The 17,998-nt window shown below is 42.5% G+C and overlaps 1 protein-coding gene across 1 annotated transcript in view; it reads left to right on the forward strand.

Moving 5' to 3' along the window:
* The window catches only part of PROM1 (prominin 1), a 94,891-nt gene extending 78,526 nt beyond the window's left edge, over positions 1-16,365 (forward strand). The window contains exons 14-25 of the mRNA XM_068542270.1: positions 220-323; positions 2,601-2,685; positions 4,253-4,399; positions 5,052-5,123; positions 5,996-6,088; positions 7,994-8,047; positions 8,656-8,736; positions 8,842-8,910; positions 11,401-11,493; positions 14,639-14,757; positions 15,471-15,495; positions 15,919-16,365. Coding sequence (XP_068398371.1) covers positions 220-323; positions 2,601-2,685; positions 4,253-4,399; positions 5,052-5,123; positions 5,996-6,088; positions 7,994-8,047; positions 8,656-8,736; positions 8,842-8,910; positions 11,401-11,493; positions 14,639-14,757; positions 15,471-15,495; positions 15,919-15,933 — 957 coding nt within the window. The 3' untranslated portion in view covers positions 15,934-16,365. The remainder of the gene's footprint in view (positions 1-219; positions 324-2,600; positions 2,686-4,252; positions 4,400-5,051; positions 5,124-5,995; positions 6,089-7,993; positions 8,048-8,655; positions 8,737-8,841; positions 8,911-11,400; positions 11,494-14,638; positions 14,758-15,470; positions 15,496-15,918) is intronic.
* Positions 16,366-17,998: the final 1,633 nt, after the last annotated feature.

A 17,998-nucleotide genomic window follows, 5' to 3' on the forward strand; every position in this document is an offset into this window, starting at 1 on the left:
AAAAAGTAGTCTCAATAATTCCTACTGATGCTATCCAGTGGTCGATATCTTTATTCCAATCACACTATTATTTTCTAGTTTTAAGTTGAAAATCAATGAGGAAAATCATGATATAAAAATCCCCCAAATACCGTATATTGAACAGAATATTCATTTTATTATATGCATGTATGTTTGTGTAAAACTGTCTTTAAAAAAAAGTTTTTTAATTTGTTCTAGGTTTTGGACACGCCATATTTACTAAATGCAGATTGGAAATACTATCTCTCTGGCATGGTATTTAACAAACCAGATATTCATCTCACTTTTGAACAAGTTTACAGGTATAAATAATTGCATCATGCATTTTTTGCTACTTAGAATGTTGTGTTTTTACAATGAGAATTTTGCTTTCAACATGTCTTTAATTTTAATGGTCAACTTTCCAGTTTTAGAAGTAAGCTGTTCTCTGGTCTTAGCAGTAAGACCAAAAAGATAATCCTTTCCCTGAAAGCCTTCTAGGCCTTAGGATGGTGCTGTCCCAAGCCGCCTTGTCTTAATTACTAGAATTCAATGGTAACAGTGACCCTAAAATGCATTCTTGTTTAAGAATCACCCTGCCCCAAGTAAATGCCATATAACAAGAATTCATTGGATGGGTCTGTTGATGGAAATAGTCAATAAACATGGGAATTCCCTGGAGGTTCAGTGGTTAGAACTTGGCGCTTTCACTGCCATGGCCCAGGTTTAATCCCTGGTCAGGGAACTAAGATCCTGAAAGTCATGGTGTGGCAAAAAAAAAAAAAAAGAAAGAAAAAAATCAATAAACAAGTCTATAATAGGAATAGAAAAGAGTTTCATTTGAGCCAAACTGAGGACTACAGCCCCAGAGACAGCCTCTCAGATAGCTCTGAGGAATTGTTCCAGAGAACCATGGCTTTCAGAATAGTTTTATATCTTGTCAGAACAAAGAACGATAAACAAGTCAGGGATACATTCATTAAAGGTTTCAAAAAAAAAAAAAAAAAAACGGATCAGGGTATACACAGTGAATCACTATGGCCTTGGCACCTGGGAAGGGAGTCTTCTCATCGAAGGAGTGCCAACATAGATGTCCCAGGGGGGGAGATATTTAATCTTTATTTTTAACATGGACATTCTTTACTTCTGGTCAATGCACCCTTTTCTTTCATAATTAAAGCCGATGTACAGTGTGTGTTTGACAGGCCACAAACAGCTTGTTTTAGTTAGCATAAAATTTGAGTTAAATCGTGTAGAAGCCAGAATGACTTCCCGAGACCTCAGTATGTGAACATTTCTTTTGTCAGGTCCAAATCTCAGACATGCTAATTGCAATGCAGCTGGAGATCCAGGCTGTACAGTCAGGCTGCCTGGGCTCCAGTCCTGGCTCTACCACCGGGGCCTTTGTGATCTTGGGCAGTTCCACTTCCTGTCGCTTCAATAGGGATGACGATAATAGTAGTCTGAGTATCACCAGCTCCCCGTCACCTCTAGCGCATGAGACAGCAAACAAGCAGCACAGGTGTCAATCCTCCCCACACCTCGCCTCCATGGCAGACATTGGTCATCAACTGTGGTCTTCTGCTTTGCCCAGAGGGTCACAGGAGCCCTCTCAACAGCATATTCTCAGTAGACATTTTCAATCCATTGGAGTTTCTGTGCACACTTAATCCATCCCTAGGCTTAGAGGAGGAGGCCGAGCTCCTTGGCCTGGTCTGCCAGCTCTCTGTGATTCTGGCTCCTGTGGAACTCTCTGGTCTTACCTCTGTTGGTTAGTGTATCAGACTCTCTGTTCCAATGCCAACCTACTTGGGGCTCCCTGGAGAGGAGTGTCACACCTCTTGGGGATGTGGGAAAGTTGCTTCTCCCAGGCATACCTTGGGACTGGAGGGCCTTGGCTGCTGCACAAGGAAGAGGCGCCCCAGGAGGTGGCCATCTGGGTGGCAAGGATATGCATCAGATGAGGCCACCCTGCTTAGCTCAGCCGAGGAGGCGTTTGTCACATTTTAAAGAAGCACGGAGAAGTGAGGCCAAGTTAGGTTTATAGCCGAAGTGGACCGACCGTTTGGATGTTTGTTGCCCCCTCCCTATCTCCATCCTACCCTTAGTCCAACCTTAAGTTTAGTAGGTGAAGCTCAACCCTGGAAACATGGACGGAGATGGTCTGGCAGGGGCTTGATAGAGTTTTAATCTTTTATGAAATCTTTTAATGATAGTGCTTTGTAACTTACCTCTTTCTGACATCTGTTGTTTTTTTAGATTAGAGTTTATTTCTTCCCAATTTGTAAACTTGTTATTACTCACAGCACGGGAAAGAACACAAAGGACACAGATAGAAGGATGTAGTATTTACCAGTCCTAGTGTATCTGTTGCAAGCATGGGACATTTAGTAAAACAGGGAACGAAGTCAGGAATGGCGGGCACCCAGGGGATTCGTGCAGCCACTGGTGATGGCCTTCTGTGTCGACACCCAGATGCCACGTCTGTGGTCACAGATTAAACAAAGACGAACAGTTCGCCTTTCTCTCCATCCTTAGCAGTGGACAGAGGTAGCCACAACTGTCTTTCTGGATCCTGATTTCTCTGTTTATTCCCTCAGTGATTGCAAAGAAAATAAAGGCATTTATGCCACACTTAAGCTAGAGAATACCTACAATATCAGTGAATTTCTCAGCATTAAAGAGGTGAGTAATTAGAACCAATCAGGAAATTGACATTTCTTTACTAAATTCAGTTGTCTTTTTTGTTTTTTGATGAAAGTCACATAAGATAAAAATTAACCATTTTAAAGTGACTTTAGTACATTTGCAAGGCTATGCAACTCTCACCTCTACCTAATTCCAAAACATTTGCAGCACCCCCGACCAGTTGACTTTCTTGAGGCATGAGTTTCTCTAGCAGATGATGGAAGATCCTCTCCAGGGGCCTCCCTGCAGACACTTCACAGGGAAAGAGTTTATCCTTTGAGTGTACCTCTTCCTGGAGGCACAAACCCCACTTGTTTCCCAGGGATACTGACTCTCCCAGAAAAGCCATCCTTTTCTGTCACATCCCTGAGTGGGGACAAGAACCGTGGCCCACAGAGTCCTCACTCCTTATGAATGATGGCTGTGGCCCCAGGGCTCCCAGGTAGGCCCTTAGCAAGAGACAGAGTGGCAACAAGGATGGAAGGGACAGAAGGGAATGACCTCTCCTCCTCCTTTGCCCAGACCGGCACCCAAGTCTTGAGTGTTCAGACTCCAAGGAGAGACCCCTGTAGAGCACACTGGCTGGAGGAAGGGGCAAGGGGGCTTCAGCAGCCCAGGCCTAGGGCACCCTTAGCCTAGGCTGTGCCCACTCCCTCATACGTGGAGGCCTTCTGGCCTTCTCAGCTGTGCAGGAGAGAATCTTAGGAACGTTCTTTCTTCTGGGCTTCCGATATAGAAGCAATTACCGAGGAAAATCAAGGGCAGAGGTTGTTCCGCAAACCCCATGGCTCACCCACTGAGACATCACAGAAAGTTTCCGGGGTTGCCATGAGGCCACAACAGCCTGATGATTTTCAGATGTGAAGAGGTTTATTTGAAAGCTGTATACAAATTTCGGATTCTCTTCCCTAAATATAGCTTGCATGTATTTATAAATAAAATAAAATTTTGCAAGCAAGCCCTAATCGATGCCCTCTACTCATTTACTCATTATGCCATGTGCCATTTTCTTGGTGCACCATGATGCGTAGGGTGGGAGAGTGCCCTAGACACGCAGGCCCCCAAGTCATGAACCACGTTCCCGTTGATCTCAAGTCTCTCTATTACCCAAGTCCAGTGCATGCTGCCCCCTTCCCCTGGAAAGCAGCCTGCCCAGCCCCTTTCAGCATCTCTGTTTGTCAAGACTTGCTCAGAAGCCACCTCCTCTCTGTTGCCCTCCCCAGCCTCCTGCCTTGAAAGGCTCTGTCCCTGGTGTCCCAATGCATTTCATGTGCCTTTATCACGACACTGCCTCTTCCCTTTGAGATCTTTGAGGGTGGAGATGCAATATGATTTTGTTTTGCATTCCACCTCTTCACATAGTGCTTGGCATAAGGCATAGGGAAGAAGGCAGGGAGGCGGGGAAGGAATGGGAGGGGAGAGAAGAGAACCGGGAAGAAACGCCAGTCAGGTACATGTGCATCTGTTTTGGCCTGTGTAATTTTATTGCTCTTTTAAAGCATTAAGTAGGTGAAGTTTTTGGAGAAGAGTGGATTTATTTATATCTTTCCTTTTTATTATGCAGCATACCGGAAACATAAATAATAATTTTGAAAATATGAATATAAGAATTGACAATATAGTTCTGCTGGATGAGGCAGGAAAAAGAAACCTTATGGATTTCAGCTCTTCAGGAATAGACAAAATAGACTATGGTGCCTTCATGGCTGCGGTATGACCCATATGTTCGCACTTGATCTTTTGGGGAAAAGTTAGGGCATCGTGTGTGTGTGTTTATATGTATATATATATAAAATGTTTTTTGTTTTTATTTTTGTTTTTTTATTGAGATGAGATTCACTCAACATGAAATTAACTCTTTTACCAAGTGAGCAATTCACTAGAATTTAGTATAATCACAGTGTTACGTAACTATCATCTCTATCTAGTTCCAAAGCACCTTCATCACCCCAAAAGAAAGCCTCGATCCCATTAAGCAATTGTTCCCCATTTCCCACTCCCAGCCCCTGGCAACCATCACTCTATGTTCAGTTTCTATGAATTTACCTATTTTGGATATTTCATATGAATGGAATCATACAGTATGTGACCTTTTGTGTCTGATAACCTTAACTGGTCCATTTCATGTAGCCCAAGTTTTTTGAGATTCATGTACATTACAGCATGTATCAGTATTTTATTTCTCTTTATGGCTGAATACAAATAATACTGTGTGTATAAACAAGAATGCAGATGTGTCTAGCTTTAGAGTGTCTAGCCTTACTTTATGGTTACGGACCCATGTTCACTCTGTTGCTTATTACATGTTGTTAAGGTTCAAAAATCCCATATCCATAACACAGCTTTTTACACCTCTTTTGTAGACTGGGAAAAATCCCACAAAAGTGAATCTTTTATCATTTGCCAATGATCTAGAAGTAAAAGCCAACCATTTGGTGAGTTCAAACGGTCCGGTTCAAGGCTGTCATTGTCGTAGATGTGAAATGTCAGTACCGTTCTTAGAGAAGCTATGGAAGACGTTCCATGTACCACAAGTAACCCTTGTTTAAACACACCCCTCTGTGCACGTTAAAAGTTCCCATCAGCAGCCATTGCCACACGGCCTCACAGTCCGTGAGCGTGTGAAGGTTCCCAGGGCACCTTCAGGGTGCAGGCTCTTCCAGCCTCTGCTCGTGGTGCTGCTGCCCTCACTGCTTCAGCACTGGACCTGCTTTCACTCCGTCCACCCCTCCACTGCCAAACACCTGTGCACACATTTTCTTGCAGTGCAGGGAATGGTAACTGAGGATGTGGGAGGGAGATCCCGTTTGGTGCTTTGCATCGCCAATAATGAGCAGATAAGGGAGGGCAAAGACACCATCCAAGCCCCATAAGCTTCCCCATTACCAGCTTCCCTGCTGGTTGGTGACTAATGGCTGTAACTGGTCCCTTTCACAAAGCAGCAGACCTGGACTCTGGGGGAAGACCAGGATTTAAATCCTGAGTCAGCCTCTTCCTAACTGTGGGAACTTAGGCACAATATTTCACCCCTATGTGCCTCAGTTTCCTCATCTGTTAAATGGAGGCAGTAGTAACGCTTGTTAGATGTTACTATACTAAAAACGATTTAAGTGTGGGTTAAATAAAATGTCTCAGTTGATTGAGCCTTGGTTTTCTCATCTGTAAAATGAAGCTATAGCTACTGTAAATCGGCTTTACAGTGGCTTTATTATGGTGAAGTGAGAGAGAGAGAGAGAGAAGGCAGCCTCAGAGTGCTCCAGAGTCTGGAAACAGGTACTAATATTTATTTACTTTATTCTCTTTGTAGCCCCAAGGAAATTTGAAACAGACCCTGAAAAATAATGCAGGAATCTTAAGAAATATTCATCGTGACGAAATCATTCCTTTGCAAAAATTAATGGTAACAATCAACAACCTTTGATATTTCGCTGTGACCTGGGCAAACTGTTTCACCTAGCTTAATGATATATTCGTATGTCACGCGTAGGTCAAATTTGGTTAACCTCAGGCTAAGAAATTGAGCTATTTTTAAAATAAATGATAGTAGCTGGGCTTTGAAGAGGACACATTTTCAATTTTCACCACAGATTTTCTGCCTTTTTGTTGCCTTTTTCTATTTGAGTGTGAACAGTTATTTTAAATCTGTGGTTGCCTCCTATGTTTTTCTCTCGTTTCCATGGCCTTAAACAGGCTCCCCTAAGCCGTGCAGCAGCTGAAGTGCTGGACTCACTCTTACTTAGTTTATTATTATCAAACTCTCTGTCTTCATACCCTGCCATGAAATATGTGAGGCAAGGCGATGCCCTTTCTTTCCACATTCATTTAGCTCTACTCCCTGTTCTGATGTTCTTTGCCCCTCTCTTCCATCCAGCTTTCTCACTTTTCCTTTCTTTTTTTTCCTCTCTGCCTTCTGGCTTCTTTCCTAAATGCCAGAAAGGCAGTTTGTAACAGAGAAAGAACATGGGCTCTGGAGTCAGGTCGACCTGATTTCAAATCCTGCTTCTGCCTCTCCGAAGTCCTGTGGCTTTCAGTTTTCTCATTTAAAAGTGGTGGGAAGGGTCCTTGCCTCACTGTTACCTGGCTCTTGGACATGAAGGATCTGACCTCCCAGAGGGACTCTGCAAAAAGGAGCCATTATTATTATGCTTGCATGTGGGAGGGTCATGTTTGCAGTCATCAAGGGGACGACTGCGTGGGAACCAGGTTACAGAGTCAGCCTGCTCAGGTTTGAAGAAGCTTATTCGTCCGTTTGACTCCAACTTCAGAATCTTCTAGAACTAGTGTTTACCATCTCTCTCTTCATTTCTCCTCCTGCCTTTCTAATTCAGTCGAGTCTTCACAAAGTCCTCCTCTACAGTTTTCTTAATTTGTGTGCTGCACTCATCACAGTTCTCTCTCTGCTATACTTTATGCCTAGCACAAATACGTTAACATTTTAAGCTGGTGTTGACATGTTCCTTAAATGCTTTCCTTCAAGTAGACACAGGACTCCTTGGCCTTTTCAGAGTTGGGGCAACCTACAATTAGGCAAGTTGTTCTGTGGATGTGACCTACACTCTAAACCAGGGGTTAGCAAACTGTGGCCCTGAAAACTGCAGCCCATGGGCCCCATCCGGCCTGCTGCCTGTATTTATTTATTTACTTACTTACTTGTTTATTTATTTATTTTGGCCACGCCCTGCGGCATGCGGGATCTTAGTTCCCTGATCAGGGATCGAACCTGGTTCCCCAGTTAGTGGAAGCTCAGAGTCCTAACCACTGGACCACCAGGGAATTCCTCTGCTGCCTGTTTTTACAAATAAAGTTTGACTGGAACACAGCCAGGCCCACCTAGTTTACAGATGATCTGTGGCTGCTTTTGGCTACAAGGGCAAAGTTGAGAGATTAGGACAGGGTATGGTCCACAAAGTCTACAGTATATACTATCTGGTCCTTAACCGATAGTTTGCCAATTCCTCATCTAAACCATGCAAATTAAGCCACTCTTGTTGAACAGGTTTTACTGTAAACAATGCCTGCCACTTTGAGCAAACCTGATTCAAAAGAGTTTTGTGGCTACCTTACACATGGTGTGCTGCCCTTTGAAGCTCTAGAATATGTATCCCAATTTTCTTCTTCAGGTTTTCTTATACCCAAATATGTGAGGTGCATATTGTTCCTCGTGTCTGTTGTTTTTTCTCGAATGAAACTATTACAGAGTAAAGTCGGATTTGATGGCTGACTTATGGGTGGGGGGGATACAAAGCACGTGATCTTGCAGCTTCATGTAACAGGTCAGGAAATATGATCTGTGTTTATTCACCAGAGTGCTGTGCACCAAAAATTGAAGGAGCTTCAACAGAAAAGCAGTGGATTGGGGGTAAGGATTTGTTTTCTTTCTCTGTCTTGGGGTCTTCTTACAAAAGCACACACAGACTTTCAGAGATGTTGGGTTTTGCAGGTACTTTAAGTAAAATCAAGTCTCAGTTATCCACCCATTTTAAACACCAAATTGGGTTTTCCCACCCTCTCCTTTCTACAAGGACCTCTGTAAATGAAGACCGCATCCTGGCATGTTACGTACACAGGAGAAAGCTGTTTTTGGATGTGTAGGATGCAAGTATAGGTGGTACATCGGTCACTTTTACAGAGATAATGCTGCTTGACAAACAGCCTCCAAATCCCAGTGCCTTCCACACACAAACTTTCACTCTCACTAGAAAACCAGTACAGTACCACCCCATCTGTGTTCCATTGGCCAAAGCAAGTCACAGAGCCAAGCTCACCATCATGGGGTGGGGACGTATACCCATCTCCTGGGAAGCCAAGCCAGGGAAGGTGTCACTAATCATGAACAGCTAGTAGAGTCTTAACTAGCAAGTCATGGGGGTGTGGGGCTGAGTTAACAGTACTCGCATCAACATACAAACCGTCTGATGAAATTCTTTTATCACTTGATACCGTGTCGACCGTTGCTGTGTTTTCCAGGTGAAAGTGGCCAATATCAGTCTCGTTTTGGATTCTGCTCAGGACTTCATCACAAACCGAATCTCCACAATTATTGCTGAAGTAAGTTGTTATGCCAATAAGTGGGTGTGTGACCATCACTGCATGATTACATAGAGTATGGTAGAGTCATTTTAATGGCTCTATTACTCTTTGATGTCTTTCCAGGAAAGTAAGAAGTACGGGAATTCGATAATGAGCTACTTTGAACGTTATCTGCAGTGGGTCAAGATCTCTGTAAGTGGTTTATCGTTGATGAACATAAGGGGGCTGTGTCTTGGGATAGTTATTTTCTAGGATAAAATCAGGAGGAAATCAAATTAAATTCACAGAAATTAGACAGAAGATAAGTAAAAGGACCTTGAATGTAGGAGCCACGGGTGGAGGCACCATGAGACTCAGCACAAGTGTGTCCATGCTGGGCAGCTTCCCGGGCCTGCCCACTGCGGACAGCATGCCCCTTGCATTCTCCCCCGGCTCCCTTTGCTCATTGCTGTAGGGATTCTGGTCTCCTCGACTGTGTCTCCCCTGGCAAACCATGAGCTCCTTACGTTAGAGTCCATTTGCAGCTGTGGTTTGTACACGCCCTGGGCAGCACTGAACCTGCTATGTCATTGGTGTATTTGTCGACTAGGGGGGCTTAAACAACAGGAGCTTATTTTCGCACAGTTCTGGAGGCTGGAAGTCCAAGATCAGAGTGTCGGCAGGTTGGTTTCTTCTGAGGCCTGTTTCCTTGGCTTGTCGGTGGCCGTCTTCCCCTTGTGTCCCCACGTGGTCTTCCTTCTGTGTCTGTGTCCAAATTTCTTTTATAAAGACACCAGTCCTATTGGATTAGAGTCATCTTAGTGACCTAATTTTACCTGAATTCCCTCCTTGAAGACCCTATCTCCATATACAGTCACATTCTGAGGTATGGGAGGTTAGGACTTTGACATGGGAACTTTTGGGGGACAAAAATTCGGTCCGTAAAGTTAAGTCTCCATGAATAAATCAGTAGAGAGAAGTGGAGGAGCAGCATGAAGTTTCCAGTGGCGCACGCAACCAATGGAGAATTATAGTATCTTTTCTCCACACCCTCTCCAGCATTTATTATATGTAGACTTTTTGATGATGATCATTCTGACTGGTGTGAAGTAATACCACATTGTAGTTTTGATTTGCATTTCTCTAAGAATGAGCGATGTTGAGCATCTTTTCATGTGCCTGTTGGCCATCTGTATGTCTTCTTTGGAGAAATGTCTATTTAGGTCTTCTGTCTTTTTGGATTGGGTTGTTTGTTTTTTTGTTATTGAGCTGTATAAGCTGTTTGTATATTTTGGAAATTAAGCTCTTGTTGGTCACATCGTTTGCAAATATTTTCTCCCATTCCGTAGGTTGTCTTTTTGTTTTATTTATGGTTTCCTTTGCTGTGCAAAAACTTTTAAGTTTAATTAGGTCTCATCGCTTTATTATTGCTTTTGTTTCCATTACTCTAACAAGAGGGATCCAAAAAATATTGCTGCAATTTATGTCAAAGAGTGTTCTGCCTATGGTTTCCTCTAGGAGTTTTATAGTATCCAGTCTTACATTTAGGTCTTTAGTCCCTTTCGAGTTTATTTTTGTATATGGTCTTAGAGAATGTTCTAATTTCATTCTTTTACATGTAGCTGTCCAGTTTTCCCAGCACCACTAACTGAAGAGACTGTCTTTTCTCCATTGTATATTCCTGTCTCCTTTGTCATAGATTAATTGACCATTACTGCGTGGGTTTATTTCTGGGCTTTCTATCCTGTTCCATTGATCCATGTGTACCCTTACCCCACTTTTTATAAAACTAACAGTGAAAAAGCCTGTAAAGAGAGTGTATATGGTTGTTTGAGCTTAGAGAAACATAATGTTATTAATATGGGCTGCCTTGTAAGGTAGAGGTGGAAGAAAAGGGGGAGATGAGCCAACCAATAAAGGAAAAGAAATAAGGCACACTCCCCACCCCAGGAACTAGCATCTAGCTTATTGTACTTACTCCAGAATTTTTTGAGTGAATGAATATAGTTTTCTTAAGCTAATGGGATTGGAGCATCTGTCTGTGATTCATTAAACTTGTTTAGTCTTACCTCAGTAATGAGTACTTTGTTTTCTGTCTTCTGTCAGCAGGTCCTGCCATTTTTGTAAATAAAGTTTTATTGGCACACAGCCACACCCATTTGTTCATATATTGTCTGTGGCTGTTTTCGCCCCACCATGGCAGAGTGGAGCAGTTGCGACAGATATATCTCAGCCCAGCCTGCAAAGTCTAAAATATTTACTCTCTGGCCCTTTATAGAAAAAAGTCTGCCAACCCCTGTTCTAAAATGTAGACTTATTCATTACCTAACTTTCCACTTTCTTCCCACATCCTTTGTCAGGCTACAAAGGGGGCGGGTAAGAAATTCAGACTGAGGCACTATGCTGACCATGTATACTCTTTAAGTCTCTGCAGAGTCCAGCAAGATGGGTCTTACTTTTCCAAATAACAAACCAGGGAACTAAAAACCGAGGCGCAGAGAGAATCGGGGTCTTCGTTTCAAGTACATACTTTTTTATGTCATAGAACTCATCCATAGAAATCAGCTATCAGCTCCATATCCAGAGGGCCTAAGGATTCTTTTTGTGAACAGGCCAGAAGTGAATAGGGTGTTTAATTTTATTCTTGTGGAATTTTGTGGGTGTGGCTCCATCAAAGTTTGCCTGTTTTTCTTACCCCCATAGATCACTGAGCAAATGGCAGCCTGCAAACCAGTGGCCACCGCCCTAGATTCAGCTATTGATGTCTTTCTGTGCAGCTACATTATCGACCCCCTGGTAAGAATTTCATCTTTCAAAAGAAGAAAACACAATAAACTCATTATCTTTGATTTTTTCTTTCAGATGGTAGTTCACACTATAATATAAAATAGGTTTCTGCTTGGGTCTGTTACAGTTGTAGAATCCAAGACCTAAGATCTAAAATGTAGATGAATGTGTTCTGACACTAATAAGCTAGAAAAGTCAAAGTCCTCGCTGCGTATCTTCATTCCTTACTTGAATTTTATTTACAGAAGTCAAGAGACCCTCATGAAGAAAACTGTTTGTCTGAAATAATTAGAAAGGAACATCACTGGTGTGCAGATTGCCAATATTCCAAAGGACTCTTAGTGCAGCTATATATGTAACCCTAAAGCTATAGCAAACTTAGTTTAATTTTTGAGTTAACAGCCCTTTAAGATGTTGCCATTGGGCTGGTAAGTTCCAGTTAACCAAGTTTATTCCTCAGCTCTGTTCACTCCTCGATATACACTGACTCTCTCCATGAGTCAATCGTCTCATTCCCTTCACTTAAAGCACCTCAGTGGTTTACTGTTAATATCACAGGAAGGATCAGGATCCTTACTGTTATGCTCTAGGCCCTGCATGATTGGGTACCTGCCCATTGGCACATTTTGTACTATCTGATCACTTTTCTCACTGTGCTTCAGTGTTTTCTTTCATTTCTTTATATACTCCAATAAAGATGTTAAAAAAAAAAAATCTAGATTTCCCCACCCCAGGGCCTTTGCATATGCCAGTTCCGCTGCCTAGAAATTAGACACAAGCTCCTTCTCCCTCTCTCTCTCTCTCATTCTTCCCCTCCACACCCATACCCCACCTAGCTGACTCCTCTAGGTCTTATAATATAATGGTTGAGAACACAGACTCTGAATTCAGATTCCACTCCTACATTTTCTGAACTCCGTGACGTGGAAAAATTATTTATCTTTTCTGAGCTTCTTCACCTTAATAGGGTTGTTTTGATGGTTCAAAGAAAGACTACATGGAAAGCCCTTAACACCTTTCCTGGTACATTAACACACTCCATAAATGTTCGCTGTTATTAGCTGTTGTTCCGTTTTCGGGTCTTAGCTCGAACGTATCTTTTTTTCAGGGAAGGTTTTTCTGATCTTCCCAACTACATTTGGCTCCCTTTTGTACACTCCCATGGAACTTTCTGCTTTTCCTGTAGAGATGTTTTTGCTGTTTGTATTGTACATCGGTGTGGCTCTTTGGTAAGACCTGTCCCCCGCAACACACACTAGACTCTGATCTCCATGAGCACGAGCTGTGTGTTCACTGCTGTGACCCTGTCATCTGGAGTGTTGTCTGGCACAGGCCGTAAGGATGATCAGATAGCTGCCTGTCACAGTACATTCAGATTGCTCTATCCGTCCATCTCTCTGTTCCATTATCACTTGTCTCTGTGGGAGGGACTTTTTTGTACCTGGATGGAAATGATCCTGCCACTTTCCCAGCCATGCAGATCCCCCGCCTTGGTCTCCTGGCTGCTGCCCTCCCCTTCTGACTTTGTACCCTTTTGTCTGCTGCTTGGAGCCCCTGCTGATGGCTTTGATTAAAGCCCTCATTAGGGGAGCCCTCGGTTAGTTAGGCTGGTTCATTCTGAACTGATCTCCTTGCGCCCAGTCTCCACTGCCTGCCCGCAGCCAGTCAGATCACCTAACTAGCAGATGCCTCTCCAAAACAATCGGGGACCAATGGAGGGGAGGCCTGGAGGGTGCTCAGGAAGACTGTAGGCTAGAGCTTTGTAGCAGGTGGTTTAAAGAGTAAGGAAGAGTTCTGGCCTTTGGCTCTGCCAGGAAAATCGACTCCCGGCTGGCAAACATGTTTCTTTCATATCTTGATTGTACCCAGAAGGATTGAGGCAGCTTCCAGTAAAAGGTATGGTTGTCATAAAGCTCTAAGCCTCTCAAAACAAGGTTGAAAGTGTAGAAATCTACCAATAAAAGAATATGTGGGAAAGGAGAACAAATTTACTGAAAATTCTGGGCCAAGTGATGCCACTCTGTCCAACGCTAAACTCAACCAGGAACAAAGCAGAAGCGCAGTGGCCGAGACATGAGGGTCTGGGCGGTTGTTTTTATGTCCGAGCTGCCTTTTACCTCCCAGTGGGCTGGGGAGGGCTGCTCTAGTGTTACAGGGTTATCCTAAGGCAGGGGCCGCAGACTTGAGCCTCTACAGGGATCTGGAAGGTTGTAGATTTACAAAACAGGCCAAGGCCAGACGCTGGCTAGTGTCTGGTACCCACAGGGCCATACTGGTTGTGCACAGCCATCTCTGTTCTGATTGGTGGGTCAGGTTAAATAATGTTGGGTATCACCCCTGTAAGAGCTAGTGGTATGGCCTGCAACAAACTGAGGACAGATACCCCTGTTGAAGGAAGAACCATCACTCAGCTCCAGCTGATGTTGCCTTGTGGGAACGAGGGCTCAGCATTACGAGTTCCGACTTGAGACTTTTCGAGAAATGACGTAAAGCCAGGTTTCTGTGTGACATCTGACTTAGGAATATAGGCAGCTGTCTTTTAAAAAATACTTTAACATCGCTTTTTAGGCAGAACAGGATTGAATTCAGCCCGTGACCGTCCTTAAAGATTGGTTAAATTCATCATGGAACGTTTGTTGGGGGCATCGTTACGGTACCAAGCATTGCATCTGTTTTCTTCACACAATAGTGTTTTGGGATGAGGCGGCTGCCAATCCCACTGTTCAGAGGCAGAGCAAAGCCAGGAAGTTTAATGAGCCACCCTCACATCAGAACAACTCAGAGACGGATCTGAGCTCAGGCCTGCAGGCTGTCCGTGCTCTTATGGCTGGCCTCAAAGCCGGGAGCCATCTAGTGGGATGGTTAGCTGTTGTTTGGGGGCGTCCTAGATGCTAAACCTTGCTTCAGCACTTGCTGCCTCTGTTCCTCATTTGTAAAATAAATATGACAATAGGATCTATTCAAGGTTTTCAGAAAGATGGAATGAATTATCATAACAGGTAGCACTTCACACAGTGGCCGGCTCGTCTGAAGTTCACAAAGTTAGAATCCATTAAAAAAACTGCAAAGTAAAGTTATTTTCCCCAAGCCAGTGTTGTTTTCCATTTCCCATCTTCAAGCATCTAATCCTTATGATTTTCCTTTTTCCCTGCAGAATTTGTTTTGGTTTGGTATAGGAAAAGCTACCGCATTTTTACTTCCGGCTATCATTTTTGCTGTAAAGCTGGCTAAGTACTACCGTCGAATGGATTCTGAAGATGTATATGATGATGAGTAAGTAGACAAGAGGCTGGGGAATCATTTTCTAAGTGGCGCTACCTTCCAGGCACTTGCTAAAGAACGGCTCTGATGCAATTAAACTCGATTTTTTTTTTTTTATGATTACTATTATATGACATTCTTTTTTTTTTAATTTATTTTTTATAGAGCAGGTTCTTATTAGTTATCCATTTTAAACATATTAGTGTATATATGTCAATCCCAATCTCCCAATTTTTTTTTTTATGATTACAACTATATGACATTCTTTTTTTTTTTAATTTATTTTTTTATACAGCAAGTTCTTATTAGTTATCCATTTTATACATATTGGTGTAATAGGTCATCCCTATTCAGATGAAATTTTTGTACTGGTTTTCTTATGCTTATTTTAACTATTTTTCCCCTTGCTTAATTGTCTCAGCTTCCTTAACCAGCCTTCTTATTTCTTGTTTGCAGTTCCTCTGTCTCGGGGACTTGGCACTTTACTTTATAACTGTTTTTACTAGTTTTCATTTTGGCTCCATGATCCACCCTTCGCTCTGTGCCTGGTGAACTTGTATTCAAAATGTGTTCACTTTGACTTCATTTACCTCCTTCTTAATATGTGTTTCTCCTGAATTTGCTTTGTCAACATCTGTATTAGAGTAAAAAGGTGGGGGGATGCAGCTGTTGAACTGTAATTGTAATTGAAAAATCATTTTATCTCCCTTTTTTGTGTTTTATAGTGTTGAAACTATACCCATGAAAAAAGTAAGCCTTTTCTTTTTTAAGCCATATTTCTAAGGTGGGACTGGGGAGGGCTTTATTATTAGATGACAAACTTTTAAAACTAAAATAATAACATTAAATTACATAACAACAATAAATATGCCCGGATAAAAATAAATGCTGATGCCTCTTAAAATAAGAGCTGGCACATGGAGAATACTGAAGAAATCCTTGTTGAATGAATGAAAATTGTCTATGTTAAATTTATTAATATATAAAATGCTTGTTTGGATCTTTGGTTTTTTAAAGGGAAGAAAATGTAAATATACTTTTTTACTTTCTTTGTAGATTTAACAAATTGTTATATACTTTTTTACGACCATTACATTGTCTTTGTAATCCATGATGTAAATGCTTCATCTTAGAAATAACATGGTGTTTTTGGTGCATTTATTTTTGTTACAGTATGGAAAATGCTAATACTGGTTCTCGTAGACATCAAGCCTCCAGTATGGAAAATGCCAATATCGGTTCTCATAGACATCGAGACACCCAGACATATTGAACAAAGTTTTTAAACAGATCCAACTGCACGAGTTCATGACCTGCAGCATCTCCAAATATTGGGAAAGAAACCTTCCATTCAGGAGCTTACAGAGTTCAGTGGGTCACATGGAGTATGCACTGACCGGCCTAAGAGTGGAGAGCACGCATGCCTATTTTTTAGAAGTTTTGCTTTAATCATCTGAGCCTTCTATGAAAATTTTAATATGTAAAACATTCATGAATTCCCACTTTAGCCTTTGGAGCAAGACAGGAATTTGGGCGCATTTCATCCAATGGGAACTTCGACCCCTAGTTAGAGAAAGTCCAGAAAATAGCAGATCTGTGTGTGAACAATAAAAGAATGATTTCAGAATTATGACTCTAATCTTCTTATTGAAAAATAGATCTAAACTACAGACGTCAATGAAGTATTATCTTCTTAGGGCGGCTGTAACACATCACACAAACTGAGTGGCTTAAAGCAACATGTTCTTGAACTTTTATGGAGGCCGGAAGTCTGAAATCAACACATCAGCAGAGTTAGTTCCTCCCAGAGAGCCTGAGGGAGAGTCTGTTCCGGGCCTTTCTCTGAGATTCCGATGATTGCTGCCAATCCTTGGCCTTCCTTGTCTTGTAGATGTATCACTCCAGTCTCTGCCTCTGTCTTCACATGGAGCTTGTCTTTGTGTGTGTGTGTCCCAATTCCCCTTATCTCCTAAGGACACCAGTCACTGGGTCAGGGCCCATCCTAAGCAAGAATGACCTCACCTTCATTTCATCGTATCTGCAAACAACCTATTTTCAAACATTCACAGGTTCTAGGTGGACATAAATTTGGTGGCAGGGTAGGCGGGGGGGGAGATTATTCCCCCCCACACACCCCCCCACACACACACAGTCACCCAATAACAAATAGCCAAAGAGATAGAGAAGTGGACACGAAAGAAAGTGACACTGTACACACAGAAATGAAGGTAAATTACCAAAATCAGAAATGGCAGAAAATAAAAAAATGTTAGTAGACATACACAAAATAGTGACTCATTCCCCTCTTAATTTTAACCTTTAAGATTTGTCTGTATCTAAGAGCACATTAATAACCCACTGCATGTGTCAGTCGATTGTCTCTGCATCTAACCCAGTGATGCCAGCCCCTGCTACACAGTGGATTCATCTGAGGGGGGAGCTTTTTAAAAATACTGATGTTTGGGTCCCATCCCAAGAGATTCTTATGTAGTTGGTTAGGGATGTGGCTTGAGCATGTGGATTTAAAATTTTTCCCAGGTGATTCTGATGTACAGCCAGGGTTGAGAAACACTGCCTCTGGTTAATTAAATCAGAATTTCTGAGATGTATCCCAGGTAATTCTCATGTGTAACCTGGGTTGAGAATTACTGATACAGCATTTTATCTGATTTATATATATATTCATTGATCATCTACTATGTCCCAAGCACTGTGCAAGACACTGGATGAGGGAGAGGTGAGCTAACAGACTAGATCCAGCCTCCTAGGAGCTCAGTGTCAGTGGTGGAAACCAAGACGACCCATTTGATGAGTATATGAGAGACACAGAAGGCTGTGGGGTGGTGGAAGTCAGGGGAGGGTTCCTGCAGTTGAATTTCTGAAAAATATACGCATGAAAAACCTATGACACATTTAACAAATCTGTTTCTTATGAAGGTTCTGTGCCTTTCACTTGTCCCCTCCTGTAATCCTCACTGCATCCCTATGGGGTCAGCAGTTTTAGTTCTAATTATAAACGAAGTGGCCTGAAGCTTACAGAAGTGAGTTGTCCAATATCACCCAGCTCGTAAGTGTTTGGGTCAGAAGAGGATCCAGGTCCCCCAGATGCCATAGCTCCTGGCTCTCCTGTTGAATCTATTCGGTTAGCGCTAACCTTAGCGCTCTGTTGCCTCCGCTTAGTCATGCTGGCTCTGCATCTTTTGTAAAAGAATGTTGCCTACAACCTGAAATATACAGGATAGCCCATTCTCAA

The sequence above is a fragment of the Eschrichtius robustus genome, chromosome 4, assembly GCF_028021215.1.
Source record: "Eschrichtius robustus isolate mEscRob2 chromosome 4, mEscRob2.pri, whole genome shotgun sequence".
NCBI classification, from domain to species: Eukaryota; Metazoa; Chordata; class Mammalia; order Artiodactyla; family Eschrichtiidae; genus Eschrichtius; species Eschrichtius robustus.